We start from the raw sequence: 22,244 nt of genomic DNA, 5'->3' as shown, positions 1-22,244 counted from the left end.
TTATATATATGAAAGATCCTTAGTTCTCTAGAATTAGTACAATAATGTTTGAATTTCATAGTTTTAGTAAATAAACTACACATATTCTTAAATCGACGCATGATAGTGTATCTGCTGTAATTTTCATTAAAAGTTTCATTGCACAAGTAGGTTCATACAGTGGTTTCAGCTGCTGTAATTACTTATCAGCCATTGAATCTGATAGACATAAAATAGATAGTTTGAAGAATATTAATGGGAAGCATTATTACTGTTCTTCGACACCGCATGTTAAATATTTTCAGTCTCATGTTTTGACAAATTAGCAAAGAGATAATTGATTTTCTTATTATTATTAAATGGCTCTGTTTCCTGTACTCTTTGTGAGATTGAAGCAACTAAAATATTTTAGAAAAATATGTATCAGTCTAATTAAATCTACTTTTATGTAAAAATCGTGCTTTGTGAATTATTTACTTCGCTATTTTCTCAATGAGTTCCTCCGCTAATATCTGTGGTTTGATCGGATAAGCATAAAATGAACTTTCAGATAAATCCTTAATGTCATAATAATTGGCAAGACAATACACAGATATATGTAAGTGTATCATTTTTCTAATTTATGGAAATAACAACATTGTTACAAACACATAAGTTAAAGTTTTAGTAAAAATGCATGTATCCTAAAATGTAAAAATACAAAGTAATAGCATGCAAAACTTATCTCTGTATATTATAAGTATATTGCAAATAATAAAGATAATTATACTATATGTGTATCAAAGAATAACTAAAGAGACATAAATATAACTAGAAAGCTTTTTCTTTAAATATAAAATACTGACGATTCAACCCCGATTTAATATTATAATAATTACAATCGAAAATCCACACTTCTAATAAAAGAAGTGAAAAGAGGCATCTAGTGGCTAACTGGAATTGTGAACATGGTTTCATGCGGTAAACTATAATAGTAAAAAAATGTTATTTGCTGTTTGTTTAGCTAACGACGCTCAGAATTTGAGGTGAGTGTATAAAAACAGTTTTTGTTAGTTGTCTATGCAATTCTGTTGCATATGTTCATATTTTCGAGGTTGAACCCAAATTTATGACTAATTTAGTAGTAATTTAAATTCAAAATATAAATAATTGAGTGAACTACAACGTATAGTCCATAAGTAATGATGAGTGTAAAAAGACAAAATCACTATGTCTCATAACCTGTGGTAAGAAATCGTATATGTCTATATATAAAAAAAATCATTCGAGCTTAAGTTATAATTAACAGATTTGCTCATTTCCATTTATTCTGTTTTATATCGCTACCACTCCCGCAAAAAAGAAAGAAAAAGTTTGCTAACAGTACAAGAAGATAGCTTTATGTGATCACTGTGGTTCTGGAAGGTGATATTTGAAGCATGAAATATTTGTATTTGAGGTGTGGACTTTCGAAAACTGGAAGTGATTTTTAGAACTAATATTTTGAAGAATGTATAATATATGTTAAGTAAATGTGTAATTAAACCCATGTTTCAAAATGATTACAAAGAGTAAGCCACTTTTATTTATTTTCTTAGTGATAATAGATAAATATTTCAAAAATATCTGTTACAATACAGAACAGTGCTATAAAATGTGCTGTACAAAGAAGACAAGTAGGAGTGTAAAACTTTTTAAGATGTAGTAACTTTATTAGTATAGACCTAATATGAATTTTTATGCTTATTGCTGTGTTGATATATTTTTCCTGTGGAATTTACAAGATAATTTATTTTTGGATATTACAGTGTTTGATATGATGTTTTTGATTCTTCATGAAATCTTATTAGAGACTAGGTTGTCATAGCAACGTAGGCTATTATTGTGTTTTAGAGAAACTCTACAGTCATATGGAATTTATGACTCATCTCAGAAAGCAAGGAGAATAGATGATAAAATTGCACTGCCTTTGACAAGACTTGGATGTGAGACCAATGAAGATGGATGTACAACAGTCATTAAACCACCTGATGTTCCACTACCTTTAGACTTGAACACATCTTGTACTTTGAATGGGGTTTTATTTACCATACAGAAAGTACATATTCAACCATCTCCATCTAAGTCAATCTGTGTACAAGAGGATCTTTTGGAAAAACTGAAACTGTTACTGGGAAGTAAGGGATTATGGACTTCCTCATTATGTGCATCTATTCCTAAACGCTGGGAAAGACACGATGATCTGGTGCTGTTGCCAAGTTCTTGTTTTACAGAACCCGTGTGGCAAATGTGTGGTAGGTGTAGATTTTCTGTAGTAAATGATCAGTGAAAACTCGTAACCATCTGACAATTGAGGATAAACCGTACAGAGAACGTCAACTAAGTATATTTTTCAGACACATAACTCAGAAATAGAAATCTTTTAGGGTTTTTTATATAGATATCTGGTTTAAGATGTAGAAATGTTGAACAAAGCCTTTAGCCAAATAATATTTTAGAAGTTTTAAATGGAAGTTCATAAGGTTTCACACAAAAAAATTAAAATATTAAAAAAACATTTTCTAGACATTATGATAATTTTTAAATTCCTGAACTTGTAAGTTGGCATAGAGGTTTATATATATTATATAACTAATATCATACAATGTTAAATTTTGAATGAAACGTCACTAAACTATAATTGGAGTATCATGTTCTAATTTCAATTCACTGTATGCCAAAAATAGAAAAAAGGCATTGATATAACATTCAAACACTCACAACCAATCAGGTGATAGTCAATTTAATACACAGGTTTGCTTTTTTTGTAAATAAAAAAGGAAGTACTTCATATTAATAAGTATATACGAGAAAAAAACATTCATGATGAAAAAAACAAAACCCAACTACTTACAATTTCCAAAACACTTAATGAAGACAAACTAAACAGAATACATTAAATTATCAATTGAGTAATATTCATAGCTGTCCCATAGTGGCTCATAAAATAACTCTCAAGTTCTTTACAAATACAAATTTTTAGTTCATAGCTCTGTCATCTCTTAACCAATGTGAGATTTAATTACAGTTGGGGACTCAGAAGGTCAAACATTTTCAACTAAGGTATCTGATCACACCCAAGGTCTTGTAGATTAATATACTCTTAATCGTGCCTAAAAGAATTTCAGTTTGAGGGTAAGCTGATGAAGATTCTTATGAGTAATGAAATTGAATTGGGTGTATGTGCTCCTCATTCTTGGTACTGCTGACACACGAGGCCCGGCATGGCCAGGTGGGTTAAGGCGTGCGACTCGTAATCTGAGGGTCGTGGGTTCGCATCCCCATAACACCAAACATGCTTGTCCTTTCAGCTGTGAGGGCGTTATAATGTCACGGTCAATCCCACTATTCGTTGGTAAAAGAGTAGCCTAAGAGTTGGCAGTGGGTGATGATGACTGATTGCCTTCCCTCTAGTCTTACACTGCTAAATTAGGAATGGCTAGTGCAGATAGCCCTTGAGTAGCTTTGCAGAAAACTCAAAAACAAATATTGCTGACACACAAACATATAGCTTATAAAAAGGAAAAAATGTCTCATATATTAGTTTACTCTTATCCTGCCTAAAAGAACTTCAAGTGCCATGGCTACTGAGGATTTCTTGTCTATCTGTCATCATAGGTAATTGACACATCTCTATAATTCTGTTGGAGAAGCATCTACATTGCATGTTTATGTATTATCCATTTTAACAACCAGGAAATATGTAAATAGTAATCCATTCCACTGTTTCACAGCTTTTTTTTTTCTCAAAACATCACTGCATGTTGTCTACAGTTTCAATGGTATTCTAAAACTTGGTTAGAAATTGCATATCCAGGGGATTCATAGAGATATCCCCTTCAAAGTGTAGCTCACTGTAACCAAAAGAGTAGGGAAGGACATTTGAAATAGGTGGCATATAGCAGTAAAAACAAATTTGACAACCTTTTCCTTTTAGCACACACAAAACCTTTTCAGATATGTGATGTACCAGCTTATTTTATTTTTGTATAGTATTTTAGTAAATTTTCTCAATTTCCCTATAGAAAGCATACAACACCCATATGTGCTGTGCCACTATAAAAAATAACTGATCTGTTCTAATTGGGTCTTAAAGTAGTATTATAAGACTGATGGAACTACCAGGGAGTCCACTGTTTCTCTTGTCATGATTCCAAATGAGTATACTTAAGTAGGTTTTTTTTAAATTGTGTTTCTGTAAGTAAATGTTTAAATCGACTGGTTAAATTTGTATTTTTGTAATTCTTTAAAATATTTAACATTTGTTATGTTTGATCATTTTTATTGTCTACATAATAGAGTTAAGACTACCTGTGACTTCGTGATTGAGTAACGTGTAGTTTCTGTACAGTTAGTAGTGTATTTTTTTATCTTTTCATTGATCTTAATTTAGAGTTTTATATCATTCTAGCTTATTTTCTATTGAACTATCATACAATATAAAAAATGAGCTGACAAGTTTTATTTTACCAGTTCCTGAGCTATGGAATGTTGTTGCAGAGACATTACGATGTCGTAGGTTAGCCAAGAAGAACAGAATCCAGAAGAATGACTTCCGTACACCCAACGTAGAGCTTCTTAAAGGAGAAAATGGATGGGTTGTTCATAAGGATAATGGAATCAAGTAAGAATAATGGGGAGTTCATGTGGTAATAAGAGATCAAAGAGAATTCATTTAAACTTTACCTTGGCTGGCTGGGTTACATCGTTACTGTTATCACTTGAAAGTTATCTTCAAAGGCAATGGGAGTTTTCTACATAAGACTGAATATCCCCTGTCATGCTAATGAAGAATTAACCATTTAAAACATTTTCTGTCTTAATCACACTAATTTTAAATTCTGCAGTTCTATTTATTTGTTCAATGTTAAATTCATTAATATAATTGATTGTATGTATATATATAAAGCATAATTTAACAAATTTATAAAACAACATTAAATATAATTAGAACATAATATAATTTTTTTCTATTTTGTGTGTTTTTGTTTGTACATAAAAATGTCTGAACTACAATTTTAGGTGGTTTTACTTCAAAATGAATATTTATAACTGTTATGGAACCACTTCATAGCATCACAGCCTACTCTTCAGTATAACAACTATAAAAAATAAGAAAAACTAGACAGATTATTTTTTAATTGTAGGTTACCTAATCTTTTAAAATTTAAACCTAATTAAAAAGTCTTTAAATTAACACCAATATTAAAAATAAAATTACTGTAATATAGTGCAGAAATTCTACAGGCTACAGATATTAGTTTTAAAAAATGTTTCACTTACTTTGTCCTGAATGTTCATTTGAAATTACTCACAGTATACTTAAGTTACCCCTAAAATGTGTCCAAACCTCTGGACCCATATTGATTAAATATCTCGTCTCCTAACAGTTTCAGTTAAAACTTGGAAGCGGTAAACAAAGGAGTAATGTTTTTCTATTCCATTACAATTCAAAAAGGGGAACTTTCATGAAAAAGATTTATTAAATCCGATAAAGTACTTAGGATTTCATAAATAAAAATGTTAACTTACTGAAAGGGGACAATTTTTCTATGCTTCAAACACGACACCTTTGTAAATTAACTCTTAGTCTCTTATTAGTTTTTCCAACATGCAATTTTTCACTAGTAGAATATTTTAAAACATAAGTTATGTTTTTGTATTAAATTAAAAATAATCTTTCACCTTAAATAATTCCTGCTTTTTAGAGCCAACAGTTAACTTTTCTAATTCAAGATAGCTATTCATACATGTTAACTATTTTTTCTAGCATTTGGTATAACTTTTTCATTCTCTGCATTAGATTTCTTAAAGGTCAACAGTCTTCATGACCTTGTTTAATTCAACTTATTTTATAATTTTTAAAACATTCTTTAACTTCTCAGTTAATTTTAATCAACATCCTTCCTATTTATCAGTAATACAAGAGTATGAATAGATGGATCACAGTGGAGCCTAATCATCATAAGTTTAATGGTATTATTAATTACTATGTTAATTCTTATCACTATAAGTAGCTTGCTTTGAGCAGAAGTTAATAATGATTCTGCACAAATTTTGAAATGTTTTTTAGTTCCAGTTGAATTTCATATCCTGACTGCTGCTATGCCTGCCATATCCCAGCTCACCTGGTGGGCTTTTTTATTTGAAGAAAGGTCTCAATATTGCTGGGTATTAACAATACAGCATGTTTGGCATATCAGTACATCCTTTTTAATTTTCATTCATAAATTTGTATATAACACAGTAACTTGTATTAATAATAATAATAATTTATTTTTCAAGTTTTAGAAGATATATGCTAGTGTGAAACCAACTGCATTCAATAGCTATTATAGATGTTAGGAATACTGAGAAAATTAAAGTTTATATTTCTTTATGTAGATACACCTATGATGTTAGGAAATGTATGTTCAGTGCTGGAAATATTTCAGAAAAGCTTCGAGTGTCCAAGTTTCACTGCAGTGGAGAAACAGTCGTAGATTTGTATGCTGGTAAGTTCACGGGCTGTTTGTTTTTTTAATGTACTTGTACTTAATTGTTCTAATTAAGAATTTTTCAGATACTGGATGAAAAGAAAATTATTGAAAGTTTTTTACTGATTCAACCAGGTTTTTTAGTTACATTTTCTATACACAAGAATTTCTAGAGGTCTTGATCTTTCTCTGAAAGCCTAAATATACACATTTTGTATTATTAAAATTTGGAAAAATTGTTTAGTATAAACTTTAAAAAATCTGATGGTTTTAAGATATTGAAATATATGTAGATTTGTGTTCTTTCTCTGACAGTACAAAAGAGGCAGTTACTCACATGAATGGACAACTTTACTAAAATGTTAATCAAATTCTTTGTAACTTCCATTTTTTTAAATCAATGATATGTATATTCTAGAATGTCACATCTGAAAAATGTCTAAGTACAGTATAAAGATGACTGATAATTGGGAAGAGGAGTGAAACCTTTTAAAACCCTCACAACATGCATAAAGTACATATAATGGAGTAAATTAAACAGGAAATGTTGTAGCCCTAGAACTATACAGGAAGTAAAAACAGGTTTGGAGTTAATTCAATAGGCCAGTTTTCTGTGTTTTCAAGTTGTAATTTCTGTTAATATAGTTTAAAACAAAAAGAGAGAATAGAAGCTACAGGAAATCGCGTTTCTAATAACCTTACACTGACAGAGTTACATGTGTACTTTACTAGTATCAACCACCTATTTCTAAAGATAGTGAAACTCTTGGCAGACAGTTCTAAGCATCTTAAGCATGAAATGGGTTCCAACTTTAATTCGAATTTGTAATGAAAAAAAACCAAGTGGGATATCGTTGTTTCCTAATTTACCTTTTCCAAGAATGGTGAAAGTGAAAGGTATGGCATTTATTTTGCAGTGAAGTAGGAAGAAGATACTGGCAATGGTGCCTAGATCAACAATTAGGAACACCTGTACTAGTTGCTGTAAAAATAATTTCAGACTGACCCTTCTACCCCTCTAGATATATATCTTCATTCGTTCTTCTCTTAACTAGGTATTGGCTACTTTACCCTTCCATATTTAATCCACGCCAAAGCTGAATGTGTTCATGCCTGTGAATGGAACTTGGAAGCTGTGGAAGCACTTCGTAGAAACTTAGTTTTAAACAAAGTAACAGATAAATGTGTGATTCATGTTGGAGACAATAGAGAGGTAAGAATGTTAAAAATAACAGTAAAATGCAAGCACAACATAATTGTAGCCATTATTTATAGACATTTTGGAATTGTTTTCTTTGTAAGTAGTGGTAAGTTTATTTTAAAACAATAGCAGAAGCTAATCTAAAGGGAGAAAACATTGCTTACTGGGCATAAGTACATAGTAGCTTTTCCAACTGGACCCCACCACTAACCTAATGAACTTGAATTGCCACAAACATACACAATTTCATGCAATGAGCACTTAAGTTTGTGTTGTATTTTTAAGACATTTTTAATGTGAATGTGTTATTTTAAGGAGATGAGAAAACTCCCCTCAGTATGAATTGTTTTATGTTTACATTCCTTTTTACAAATGTTATATTTGTTTAATTCATGCAATATGTTTGCTTTCATTGGTCAGGACTAAAGAAATACAGATTATGCTCTCCTGATTGAGAAAGACAACTACAGAAATGAAATTCCTCAAGCAAACTTAAATTTCATGGCAATTTAATATTTTGATTCCTGAATGAATTTTGTTATATAAAAATTATGAAATGGGAAAAGATAATTTTAGTGAAGGAAAGTAAATCTAATGTCAACTGCTCTGGTGTATTATCATCAGATTAAAGAACCCATATTCAGATCTAATTTCCATTTTTCGGTTTCAGGTGCCAGAGAATCGCACCATAAAGCTTCTGCAACATCACCCCCTAGCTCTAATTAACTTTGCCTCATTCAGGTTCAAATCTGTATGCATGATTCTATTACACAATCTTAACCAAAGAATGGTGTCTCTATAAAACTTGCAAGTAATCATTATTAGTGTGCGTGCGTGCGTGTTGGTACACTTAATGGGGCATAAATGACAAGTAGTTTGATTAGAAATTTCAGGACTGAAAGTTTTAAGAAAGAATATTCTTTGCAACTAACAATTCATATCAAATGATATAAGCTGTAACTAAAGGAGAAACTGCACATTTGATCTTTTAAAGCTCAGTTTACTCTGCTGTGTGCCTACAGGTATGTCCAAGAGGAGTAGCTGATAGAGTCAATTTGGGACTACTTCCATCTTCAGAACCAGGGTGGAAAACTGCTTGTCTTGCACTCAAGCAGAAAACAGGAGGCACTTTACATGTTCATGCTAATGTTAACTTGAAACAATCTTCTGTAGAGTGTTCCAGCAAAGTACCAGAACAGAATGATCTTAGTAACAAGGGACTCCCGAGAGAAAACAGTCTCGCAACCAAACCTGTCAAAGTCTTCAGTTACTCTACTGGTGATACTGGAACAAACCTCTTCCAGAGAAGCTTGTCATCAGGGGAGGATTACAGAACACAAGATAGCAGTGAGGGTATATCTAATGAACCTTTATCAATGGCATCAAAACATTTCTATCACCCTTTGGATTTGAAAAATAAGAGACCCAAGCATTCTGCCTGGTACCAGTGGGCTTCACAAGTTTCTGAATATTTCAAGGACCTCTTTCTCAAACTTTACAATGAAGACTGGACAATCTCTGTGCTCCACGTCGAACACGTTAAATCATACGCTCCCTATATCGATCACCTTGTTGTGGACCTCAAATGTAATCCTCCATCGTACTAGAGTACACAGAGTGGAAGATTAATGGTAAATTAACCTTTGAATCACATCCCAATTGTATAAATCTTCAGCTAAGCCTTGCTTGCACAGAAGCAGTCATGAAGATAAAACTATCAAGCACTGGGTTCCTATCATTATTTAAATATGTAAATATTAACATCTTTATATTTTTGTAAGTTATTTAAATCAAATAGTACTCAAGAATAACATTAGTGTACATGTATGTGTGTAATATACACCAAGTAGAATTATAACAAACAAATTGCATACAGTAATAGTTATTTATATCAAATATAACAATCCCTTACATTAAAATAACATCCAGAGAGGTAGGATTAAAATGTGGATTTTTCCTAGGCATAACAAGGGAAAAAAGAAAAAAGCCACAAATTATATTACCAGTATTAAAATTAATACAAATATACTTTAGAGTGAACATGTAAAACAAGAAAAATTCATTTATAAAAAGACAAAACTCTTCATCTGATATTTAGAAACCATTATCAGATGAATGGTATTTTTCTCCCAGGTCCAGGGTTACTCTGACGGTTTATCTTGCCCAGTTCTGGAAAGCGCGTGGACCCAGTGACTGTACTTCACCTCTGCCATTCATACTAATTAGAGTTCCATCTTTGTTCACAATCACCAATGCCGGAATCCCAGTGACACCATACTTTGCCGTCACATTGCTAAAAACAAATGTATAAAAGCTTAAATGAAAAAGATATGAACCTTGCTGGGCATAGAATGCTCTTAATATCTACAACCCTCTCAGGAGTTAGCCTCTTTGTGTGCACCCCAGTAAAAACTTTATGCTGTTGGCAATACTTAGGAAAATAGAATTATAAATTGTGAGGTGAACTACCAAACACATTACCACAAAATTTGATAACATAGTCCTGAGATACCATGATGATTATCCAACAGATGAAAGGAAAAAATTTACAACATTTTATAACTGGAAGTGGGGGAGGGATTCAGGTTTCATTATCAGCATTTTTCAGAAATTACATCATATAAAATGTGTTATCACACAAACTAATGGGACTCATTCATGGAAGTTTTGGGATAGTTAGAGAAATTAAAATTTATTTAGTTAAATGTACAAATTAAGCCTCTTTAACAGATTACGTTCGTCTAAAGATCAGTTATTTTTATACAAGAATTTGAATAGGAGGACTAGTAGATAAACTGATTATACTTGTGTCATTTATATATAATTTCAAATAACAGCAATTGAAGTGATAACTTGGCTCTAATATTATGTATAGTTTGATTTAGGAAAACATGATTTGTGCTGTTTTTAGAATAAGTAACTTTGAAAAAAAATTTACAGTGAAATCACATATGCACAAAGTAACATAAATGGTGAAACCATTGTTTTTATAATATTCAATAACAATTAAAAAAACAGTTGTAGCTTTTTGAAATGTTAAGTAAAATGCCATAAATATTTCTTTAATAAAATCAACTTTAAAAGAACATTTCAACTAAAACCTAGAGAAAAATGTGGTTCGAATAATCATCACTAAATTGGGAATATACCAAATATACCTTTGCACATAAATAAAACTATCTACATATACCTACTTAATTATTTTAATTAGTGGATGAGCCCTGTATGGTTTTATGTAATGCTAGAAGCTGTAAAATTATATATTGTAAATGGGCATTTTCATGTTGTACTTTAATAAACAAAAATTCTCAAAATTCCACATCTTTTTATGAACAAAAACAGCTCATTATAATATGAAGTTATGAATTGTACAAGTTTGTGTAGTTTTCTCAAACTTGTGTGAGGGTAACTCAAGGATATTCACTTGTTAAAGAAACTGCATTACAATTTTTTTTAACTCTCCTTGGCAGGGCCATAAACACTATATAATCTTCATTATAGTCTTGAAAAGTGTGATGTTTTGATAAACAGGTAAACTGGAGTATTGATAATTTTATTATTAATTAAAGTTACGTGTTTACATTAACAAGTGATAAGATCAACATGGAAGATTTTTTTTCCTTTTACACAGCAGTGAAAAAGTCATACTTTTAAATTACTTTCTGAAAACCAAATGTTTGTTTACATGTATGTTAAGTGTTTGAGATATAAATATGTAAAATCATATTTAACAGAAGTGAAAATTTTCAAAGTGAGCCTGGTTAAAGCATTTAACCATGACACTTGCATCAATCTAATTCTTGTTACATTATCCCACCATTTTTCATCATACCTTGCTGGCCCAGACCGATATGGGATGGCCAGCCAGTCTCCATGGCTTTCCATCATATATTGAAACATGTCATCTTCAGACCGGTCAGAAGAAACAAAGATTATCTCAAAGGGAGCACCGTCATCCATTAGTTCACTGTACATGTCAGCTAGAATGGGGGTGAACCCTCGACATGGGGGGCACCAGTGGGCACTGAAGTAAAAGCCAATAATATCTTTGTCTTTTAGGGCCTCATTGGCATTTACTTCACACCTGTTCTTCTTGACAAGTTTTATTCCTTGGATGAATTCCATTTTTCTATTTACAAAAAGAAAGTAAGAGAGATTTACTTTTTAGCAATGTTCAAAAGCACAAAATGTAAAGACCAAAGAATCATAAGATTTATCCTCAAGTTTAACAATGGAGTATCAAGTTTGATAATACATAACTTTAAATAAAGTTATTATTTTATTTTGGTAAAATTCCAATATTTCCTCACCTGTAGTTTTACACTTCAACCAGTATATCACACACAGACTTACTTCAAATGAACATACTCTTCATTCATTCTTCCATGTATTTTGCTTTACTGTGTAATATAGTGTACAAGACAACTGTCTCCTTTTTTTTTCCTACATTCTTAACTTTAACTGATTCAAACATTTTCATATGATTGAATATTATTTTCTGCCTAAAGAAGAATAATCAAACCATTGAAAAAACACTCAAGTTTTGGGCTCTTTTTCTAGATTCATTTCACCCTTTGTTACTGATTCTACCATACCAACTCTTACCTGAATTAGATATTTGTAATCCATCTCGACATTCATACAATTACATCAGCTATTCCTCAACCATATATAAACATTTTGTAAACACCATTTCAGAGAAACTTAATACCTGCATGGCAGGTGCCTATAAACTTGTTCAGTATTCCTCTCCAAAGTAATAAACTGGAGAGTTTACTACCATAATTGATGCATTTGGAAAGTTATTTGCATGGCTGGTAAAACATTAACTATCAATGACTATGGCAAAAACAGTTGTGCAGTCATACTTCATAATCCAACGTCAGATAATTCTAAGAATGCATGAGTAAAAATGAAGAACTTGTAATATTAAATATGGATGGTTAGAAAAAGATTAAAACGGATCTAAGTGTGTCCTTGTGTGTAGATATTTCAAGTTCTGAGCATCTTTAGTCGAAAAATCAAAACGTGAAATTCCATGTGATAAAAACAGCAAGAAATTCAAAGAAACTCAATTTTATTAGATAGTATATCTTATTCACGTATTATGAAAAATTGATACTGATATACAAAAAATATAAAAGCAGTGAAAGCTAAATAATAGTACACAATCAGTTATAGTTTCTTACACATAAATATTAAGTTCTGTAGAACTATCTAAGTTTAGATTGTATGTTTAATTTAAACAAAGCTGCACATTAAAAACGTAATATCAGCACATTTCAATGTTGTTGTCATGGTTACAATAATGTCAACACAACCCAAGATGGAAAATAAGAATTACAATGAACGGCCCATATCAAACTTCTATTATAATATACAAAGGTTAAATGAACGAAAGAAATATAGCATGTAATGTTATTCGCAGCTCTGTACCCTACACTCTTGCTGTTTATGCTAATCCTTGCATTTCGTGAACTACAACTTAAAAGATACGCTCCATCGTTTGAAATGAAAAATTCTACTTATAAAACTACGAAATACTCCTAGAATAATTGGCAGAAATTAAATAAGAAACAACATGCGACTATATTTGAATTGCCTAACAAAGTGAAATATGAACCGAAATTATCTTTGCCATGTCTCTTAAAAACTGGCTTTATATATAGACCTCTTCGACTTTGTACTACTAAAACCATTGCTTTAAAAGCTAGTTTATGTTAGATTGAAAAATGCAGAGTGTGTGTGTACAAAGTCGAAGAAGTCGAGGATCACATAAACAAAATTATACTATAAATGAGTACTAACTTTAATAATTACATATCGTGTTTTCAGAATTCCTGTAACGAGCCACGCATTCCAAGGATATGCCCACAATAGACAGAACATTCCACCTGGTGTTACTTCATAAAGTTATGTTTGATACTGTACAGGTTTAGTACTAATAACAACCGGCTATAACGAATGAAAACGTTAAAACCTTTTCATTACATAGTTGCAAACTCTGTCTTTGTTAACCTGAAGATGCCCTAGGAAGGTCGAAACGTTGTTCTCTGCTTTTCGATAAAAGTGTTAACACCTATACCATCCGTTCTGAGATGCACTTGCCATTAAACATATACATTCATATTTGTAGGCGAATATAAACTATTTATACCCGTTATCGCAGTACACCTAACCCAACATTTAATTACATATATAAACTAATAAAACATTTAATCGTGGTTTGCATATTTCCATTTTACTACTATTTAAAGTAGGCCTAAATAGCATTACCTAAAATACTTTGTTAAATAGTTGGTTGCAGAAAAATACCTATTACTAAATGTCTCCTTCCCTTTACATTACATAAATATATCTCTTACATACCTTTCTAACAGTCACACTACAACTACCGTGAATAAGAGAAACAGACCGTATTTATAACCGAAGTCCAAAAGACAGTGGCGACGTCTATTTTCGCGATAACGAGAAGCCCACTTGAAGTAAAAATGTATCTTAGGACGGCTGGTATGCTTTATTAGTAAAAGTATTAATACCCGTACCAATCGACATCTGTATTGATACACACCTCAATCAGATAAATACAACAACTAAAAAGTAATTATAATCTTAAAATATTATTTTTATTTAAATAAATATCATAAGGTGATTATATTTTCAAAACCCAAAGTGACATTTATTTAGGTATATATATTTTATGTCAGGTTCTGCACCATAACTAAAAGAGGAAAGAACCTAGAAACTTGAAAATTTGTACAGGTGCTAAGGGGATTCTGGGATTGCACCTAGTTATTATTTATACTATATCCGAACTTTTCTCTACGTTAAAGTACTTTTACATTTGCGAGCTTTTGGCTCTCTTAAAGGAACCTTCATTAGGAAACAATATACTGGGTGATAAAACTATTTAAAAAAAATAAATTAAGCAACAATTGTAGTAATAACTTACATCTGGTGTTAAAGTAATTAAAGGCATACAATTATGATGGATGTAGAATATAAATTGATTTCTTTGATATAATAAACATAAGGAACATACAGTTATGAATATTATATAGAGAAAAATAAGGGAATGTTTCATTCTTCAAATAATACATTGTAAAACTAATGGTTTACAACGAAACCACATATGTTTGTACAAGTTTTTACATATAGAATTACAAAATGAAGTGAATAGTTAACTGGATGACAGAGTGATTACACTATGTAACAATTTTTTTACTTTTTCTTGTTCCTGGGCAGAAAGTGTTATTTCCCAATTGCTTATACCTGAAGTAAATGGAAAAGACTTATTTTTCTCTTCAAACTTTGCTTTTGTGGCCTGGGCAATGACATTTTCAAATTTACTCATTTTCCAGAACATTCCAGGTAGATTTAGAGCTGAGTAGCTTGTAAAATTACAACAACTTACAAGAATTTTCAAGAACTTTCTAGAATGTTGTAGAACTTGTGAGAATTTTCAAGAACCTTTTAAATTTTTCTGGTACTTTCCATAGCAATATATGTACAGGGGTTACTACTCACCACTTCAGTTTAGTTCTAGCTGCCTAAGTGAATACATAGACCTATCTGATTTTATCAGTGATGGCATCAAGAAGCTGCAAGCATTCTCCAGACACATTCTGCTATGTATGTGATCAATTTATCAAGACAAGAGCAAAAAAGTACTCTATGACAGCATCTGCTAAAATGTGTGAAGCCTACAAGTCATATTTCGGCATGCCTGTCGTGGATCCAGACAAACCATGGGCACCTCATTTTACTTGCTAGCACTGCAAAAAAAAACAACAAAAAAACTCTAGAAGGTAAGACGGACAATTTTTGCTTGCTTAAATAGTATGATTTTATGTTATAGAAATTTTAGACCTTTTAGACTTCGGTGCACCTCAAAGAGGAATACAACAGCAGCAAGACCTTGCTAGAAGCCTTGAAGTATGATGAGTATGGCTGGGAGGTTCCGAAGACTTCAAAATGGTGGCATTCCTGACGAGTCTCCAACAAGGCTTTACCAAGTTTCCCTGTTATCTTTGCCTTTGGGACAGCAGAAACACTGCAGCGCACTACAACAGGAAGCATTGGCCACAATGGACCGAGTTCTCTGTAGGGTTGTTTTTTGTTTTGTTTTTTGAATTTCGCACTAAGCTACTCAAGGGCTATCTGTGCTACCCGTCTCTAATTTAGCAGTGTAAGACTAGAAGGAAGGCAGATAGTCATCACCACCCACCGCCAACTCTTGGGCTACTTTTTTACCAACAACTAGTGGGATTGACCGTCACATTATAACGCCCTCGCGGCTGAAAGGGCGAGCATGTTTGGCGCGACGGGGATGCGAACCCGCGACCCTTAGATTACGAGTCGCATGCCTCAACACGCTTGGCCATGCCGGGCTCTCTATTTATTTGGACAGCTTGCTGATCTCTGTAGGGAGGTACAATCTCAAGTGTGAGCTACTAGTGGGCCTCCAAATGGTGTTGTTCCCATTCTCGCACATTAAATAGGTCTTATGAAACAGTTTGTCACAGCTTTTAATAAGGAGTCTGCAGTCTTCAAGTACCTTCGAGACTTCTTCCCTAAGCTGTCTGAGGCAAAGGTCAAAGCTGGTGTCTTCGTTGGACTAGAAATAAAGAAGATCCTGGAGTGCACATAATTCCCCAAGAAGCTCAGTAGAAAGGGAAAGAAAGCTTGGGGCAGCTTTGTCGCAGTGGTTAGGGGCTTCTTGGGCAATCACAAGGCCGAAAGTTATGTGTAACTGGTTGAAGCTCTGGTGAAGAACTACGGCAAAATGGGCTGCAGGATGTCCCTGAAAGTCCATATCCTTGACGTTCATCTTGATAAGTTCAAGGATAACATGGGAGCATACTCAGAGGAGCAAGGCGAGCGCTTCCACCAAGATATACTGGACTTTGAACGCTGCTACCAAGAAGCGTTTGTTTGTTTTTTGAATTTCGCACAAAGCAATCGAGGTCTATCTGTGCTAGCCGTCCCTAATTTAGCAGTGTAAGACTAGAGAGAAGGCACCTAGTTATCATCACCCACCGCCAATTCTTGGGCTACTCTTTTTTACCAACGAATAGTAGGATTGACCATAACATTATAACGCCCCATCGGCTGAAAAGGCGAGCATGTTTGGTGCAACCGATATTCAAACCCGTGACCCTCAGATTACGAGGCAAACGCCTTAACCCACCTGGCAATGCCGGGCCCACCAAGGAGCGTATAACGATAACATGATGGAAAACTATATTTGGGGGTTGATACGTGAAAGTGATTTACATTACAGTCGCAAATCTCGAAAAACTACTCACTTCTAAACATTTTTGTATAACTTTAGTATAAATACATGTAAATCTTGATTCATATGTTGTTTCACTCAGGCTTTATGTAAATAAAAATGTGCAAATGTGCCCATTTTTACATAGAAAATAGGTTAATTTCTAAATGTCATTATCCAGGTCACAAAAGCAAAGTTTGAAGGGAATAACGGTCATTTTATGTATTTTACAACATAAGCAATTAAGAAATAACACATACTATCCAGGAACAAAATTTGTGTTAAATAGTGTTATTAAATCGGAGGCTAAACAAGTTTAGGTTTTGTTCCGTACGTTTTTTTAAAACATGTTATACAACTGTTATTGTTTTATATTTTTTAAAAATCACGCATAAAATGCTGGAATTTATATTATTGGAGGAAATTATTATATTTAAAAGTTCGATGTTTGTATCTAAAAAAACTATTTTCAAAATATGGGTGTGAAGATAAGGAATTTAATTATAAAATTCTTATTACAAATAAAGCCTTCTATACAAAAAAATCGACTTGTATATCTACAATACCATTTTACTACATTTTTTAAAAATAAACTTTCTGATTTTCAAACTGATAAAAATCTTGTTAGTATATATGAAAGTCGTTATTACCTGTGCAGCAAAAAGACAAATTTGATCTAATTTCGAAAAAAAAGTGAATGGGATATGAATGATGCAAGACGTTTTGTTTGTTTGTTTTTAATTTTCACGCAAAGCTACACGAGAGCTATCTGCGCTAGCTGTCCCTAATTTTACAGTGTAAGAATAGAGGGAAGGCAACTAGTCATCACCACCTACCGTCAACTCTTGGGCTACTCTTTTTCCAACAAATAGTGGGATTGACCCTCACATTATAACGCCCCCACGGCTGAAAGGGCGAGCATGTTTAGTGCAACCGGAATTCGAACTCGCGAAACTCGGATTACGAGTCGAACGCCTTAACCCACCTGGCCATGCCGGGCCCCAAAACATTTTACAAGATAAGATTGTGTATGTTTGTTCCCATCTTTCATCCCCCATAATGGTAGGCCTATAAAGATCTGAAATGAGCGTACTCGGCTTTAATGTCCGTGACGTCAAGTTTTAAGTGTCAATCAAAACTTTGTAATCAAATTTTACCACCAAAGATGGACCAGATTTTTGGTCTGATTTAAGTACAAGTAACGTCAAAAATTTATACTTACTTTATATGTTACAGGCAGGGGCGTAGATCCTGGGGGAGATGAAGGGTATATATCCCCTGCATTTTAGGTGGGGGGTATGGTGCATACAATCATCTTCCCCCCTACAGTTTGGTCTGTTGAATTGTTTTATTGCATCACAGGGCTACAAATTGAGTGTGTTTGTTCTTGTGATTCTCGTGTTCTTACCAATCGAATTACATAACTAGGCCTAGATGTAGGCTTTTTCAGTAGCTGAAATGTACATCTTTAATATAGGCGTGCTCTAAGCTTTTCGATCTAAGCGATAGTTCGTAAGTATCAGTCAGTAGGCCTAAGTATACATGCAAGTATTGTGGCAACAAGATTACTCTGTGACTGCATGTTTACAGCTTTCAGGTTCACATAATCAGAGATTACCAATTTGCAAATTGAACAGTCCACATAAGTGGTTGCAAAAATCATCCCCCCACCCATCAGGTGTAAAAAATCTACGCCCCTGAGTTACTTACAGGGGTGGCCAAATCGTTGCTCGAGAGACATATGTGACTCTTTGACATATTACATGCGGCTCACAGAAATATGTTGGCTGAGCTCCTTTTTGCATCACAATTAATATAAAAGGTAAAAAAAAAAAGTTTAAGCTTTATAATTCTTTACCAGGTATAAATTGAGTCCACTGAATTAAAACATGAGTTTAATGTTCATGGTGAGTAAATATATTTAAGAATTTAAATCCTAATTTTAATGATAGAGTAAGTGAGGGATTAAAGAAATTTAGGATCAGCAAGGATTACAGACGAACTGTGCTGGAGAATCACTAATCGTGCAAGCTGGTGCTGACAATGTTAGTTTTACTGGGCGTGGCTTGTAACAATAAAAATGTGTGTAATATTTGTTTGTGTCTTGTAAAGCTAGGTAAAACTGGCTAGTCGTTCAATACTATATACATCTGTTTGATTAGAAGTTACCTAACTAGCTACCAGTATTCTGATAACCCCTGGTACTGAAACATGATTTTGGTGTTGTACGTTTTTCGACTTATCAACGAGTCACTGAGGGACAATACTGAGTAATATTTTTATAGCGTAAAAGCCACTTAGAAGCTGGCAAAGCTTTAAATAATTAGGTATATTTGTTACAGTAAGATATTATGTAAGGCCTATCATTTTTAACACTCTATTCAAAATCTAGTTCATTGCGAATTTTCAAGAATTAGAAAAATGTATAACTGCACTATATTCGTCGTAACCATGCCTAATGTTTGTTCGTTTGTTGTTGTTTTTGAATTTCGCCTAAAACTACACGAGGACTATCTGCGCTAGCCGTCCCTAATTTAGCAGTGTAAGACTAGAGGAAAGACAGCAGCTCTTGGGCTACTCTTTTACCAACGAATAGTGGGATTGATCGTTACTTTGTAACACCCCCACAGCTGAAAGGGTGAGCATGTTTGGTGTGACGGGGATTTGAACCCGCGACCCTCAAATAATGAGCCGAACAACTTAACGATTATCAATTCCAGTCGTTCTTCAATGTTTACAGTATGAGTTTTATAGCAAAATAACAAAAATACACCATATTATGTTTAGACTTCCATTTTATTTAAGTACTGACTACTTTTAGAGAATTTTTTTCCCAGTATACCCTCCACCCAGAGATGTTTATATTGTTTTTGTGGATCTATTTACTTTAAATTTTCATGCGATGCGGTTGAAAATTAAAAGAAAGTTAAATACTGGTTAATTCACAAGTTCCTCTTTTTATCACTGAAACCGGTAAACATTTACAACACAAACAAGTGTAAGAGTAAACACTATAACCAATATAACATCGTTTGGTTAAGAAGGTTGGGCCCTTATCTAACTAAATGATATCACATGATTTACTTTCCTTTTATTCCTGAAAAGGTAAAAAAAAAAAAAAAAGTCATTAAGTTCATGCTAGTGTTTTTAAAATAACCATAGAACATTAGATTATCAATACCGGATTTGTTAATTTTAACTATATTTTTACATAAAGGTATCCCCCACCAGGTCGTTTGTCGAGTAAACTCGAGGGCGTATAAATTAAATCCTGGGGTTTTTATACCCTCAGTGGACAGCGCAAATCGCCCATTGTGTATCTTTACCTTTAATAACAAACACAACGTTTAGTAAAAGTTATAGACGAGGTTCTTACAACGCTTTTAATCTCTTTCTCTATTTATTTGTCCCTCGCTGGGACAGCAGCAGTAAGTCTTTGGATTTACAATGCTAAAATCCGGGGTTCGATTCCCCCTCGGTGGACACAGACAGCCCGATGTGGCTTTGCCATAAGAAAACACACACACTCTCTTTATTTACAACAAATTGTATATGCTACATTTAACGATGTTTACAAAGCTGTTGATAAATTTATTTATCTGGACTTCAAAAGGTTCCAAATCTTCATGTTTTTTTATTATTAATATTTAACGCGTTGTACTTATTGTAAACGTTTCCAGAAAACGAATTTCCTTCCCTTCAAAAATTTAAAATGGGGACTGTTTGTTTTTTGAAATGAATAATACTACAAACATGTTTTAAACAATAATAATAAAACGCGTTTTACCAAAAAATCAAGCTGTTAATAATTTATAAACCTTGCCAAAAGGTATTTTTCTGAATTACTGAAAGACTGTTTGATCCGCACTGGAAAGTGTTGATACATGAGTACAATACGAGAGAATACGGTATGTGTATATGCTACACAGAAACCGTTTATTTCTTATGAGGGCCTGTTACCTGGACCATTCAACTCCCAAGGTTCGAATCCGTTACAACATACTCTTTCACCCTGGGGGGTTATAATGTAGTAGTGGTGAATCCTACTTTTCAACAGCCCAAGGATGGATGGTGTTGATGAGCTGTTACTCTGTCACTTCTAAATTAGGGACAGATATTCCTGTAATAGCCCATGCAAAATTAAAACGGATAAACTATTTTTGGAATTGCCGATAACCACGCTTCATTATGAACTTGTCACAAGCAAGTAAATCACCAAATATTTACAAAAATAACAGTGCTTGCGGAAAGTAGTAATTATTATAAGGAAAGGAGTTGTGTACATTAACATTTACTAATTAAACCCCCATTTGTACAATACCTACATTAAACATTTTATAATTCGAATTACCTTTCTTTTAATCGGCGATATATTTATTCCTGTTAACAGAATTATTTCTTTACTTTTGACCAAACTTAAGAAATTCCCCGTGATATATTAATGTATATCAGTTTTGTTAGGCTTAGTAACGACGAGTTGAGAAGACACCAGACATTCCAGCGGTACATTCATGTAATGATGGTGTAACTACAACAACAAACAATAATCATAGTTGGGTGTGTGAAGAAACTTCAAGCAACTGCATTGCGGAACCATGAGCGGTAATCCTACCTTCTGATATAAGTTTATCAACGCCAGAGATACGAAAATATTATCTACAGTATAAACATAGTGTATTTCTTTCTCCTATCCTTATAAATGTAGAACCATCTAAACATGTACTTTAAGTAAAAGTGTTTAAACGTACCTTAATGAAAAAAAATAAAAAAGCCTAATGGTCAGTTCTTTGACTTAAATATTCTAGTAATTACAAACATACAATAGCAGTTCGATGATGATGCAATATACGGTGGTAAAGAGAATGAAATGACATTTTAATATATTACAGAACTCTCGTTAAATAAGTAAGATAAAGTATGCTCAGTTAGTTTTCCCTTCATTCACTGCCATCTTTCTAAGTAATTAAACCTATAAATTAAATATTTGTCATAGTATTGCAATAAATATCAGCAAATATATGATCCTGTCCACACAGTTAGTGAAACAGAATATCCAATCTCCATCAAACTGAACAAATCATGCAACATTTTTTTAATGTGGTAATGTTTTTAATGTGCAAGTCAAACTTAAGATTGTAGAACAAGGATCACCATATACACAGGAATGAATAGTTCTTAAGTACTTAAGAAAAATCACATAATACATTTTTGGTATTTCAATACAGTTTTACTTGTAGTCTCAAACTTGTAAGCATGTGCTACTTCTTTTACATGCATAAAGGCTACATAATGCAAC

At 32.9% G+C, this 22,244-nt stretch overlaps 2 protein-coding genes across 8 annotated transcripts; one reads left to right on the top strand and one right to left on the bottom strand.

The window, feature by feature from the left end:
- Positions 1–868: 868 nt before the first annotated feature.
- On the top strand, positions 869–10,988 carry LOC143237261 (tRNA wybutosine-synthesizing protein 2 homolog). Of its 5 annotated transcripts, none has more exons than XM_076476322.1 (7): positions 869–1,004; positions 1,322–1,417; positions 1,852–2,252; positions 4,471–4,621; positions 6,382–6,491; positions 7,529–7,686; positions 8,697–10,988. In XM_076476322.1, exons 2-7 carry the CDS (start codon positions 1,398–1,400, stop codon positions 9,279–9,281), a joined length of 1,425 nt encoding a protein of 474 aa, XP_076332437.1. In that variant the 5' UTR covers positions 869–1,004; positions 1,322–1,397; the 3' UTR covers positions 9,282–10,988. The 5 variants fall into 5 exon arrangements, with proteins under 5 accessions (XP_076332437.1, XP_076332436.1, XP_076332434.1 ...); XM_076476320.1 differs by having other exon boundaries at positions 953–1,004; positions 1,322–1,529; XM_076476318.1 differs by having other exon boundaries at positions 953–1,004; positions 1,322–1,529; positions 1,834–2,252.
- On the bottom strand, positions 9,541–21,430 carry LOC143237262 (nucleoredoxin-like protein 2). 3 transcript variants are annotated; one of them, XM_076476325.1, is made up of 3 exons: positions 21,300–21,430; positions 11,507–11,803; positions 9,541–9,967 (listed from the first exon to the last, which is right to left on the bottom strand). In XM_076476325.1, the coding sequence occupies exons 2-3, from the start codon at positions 11,797–11,799 to the stop codon at positions 9,829–9,831; spliced, it is 432 nt and encodes a 143-aa protein (XP_076332440.1). In that variant the 5' UTR covers positions 11,800–11,803; positions 21,300–21,430; the 3' UTR covers positions 9,541–9,828. The 3 variants fall into 3 exon arrangements, with proteins under 3 accessions (XP_076332440.1, XP_076332438.1, XP_076332439.1); XM_076476323.1 differs by lacking the exon at positions 21,300–21,430 and adding an exon at positions 14,044–14,181; XM_076476324.1 differs by lacking the exon at positions 21,300–21,430 and adding an exon at positions 13,483–13,812.
- Between the last annotated feature and the right edge of the window lie 814 nt (positions 21,431–22,244).

This window comes from Tachypleus tridentatus, chromosome 13, assembly GCF_004210375.1.
Source record: "Tachypleus tridentatus isolate NWPU-2018 chromosome 13, ASM421037v1, whole genome shotgun sequence".
Taxonomy (NCBI): Eukaryota; Metazoa; Arthropoda; class Merostomata; order Xiphosura; family Limulidae; genus Tachypleus; species Tachypleus tridentatus.
This window is presented reverse-complemented; position numbering and strand designations above follow the sequence as displayed.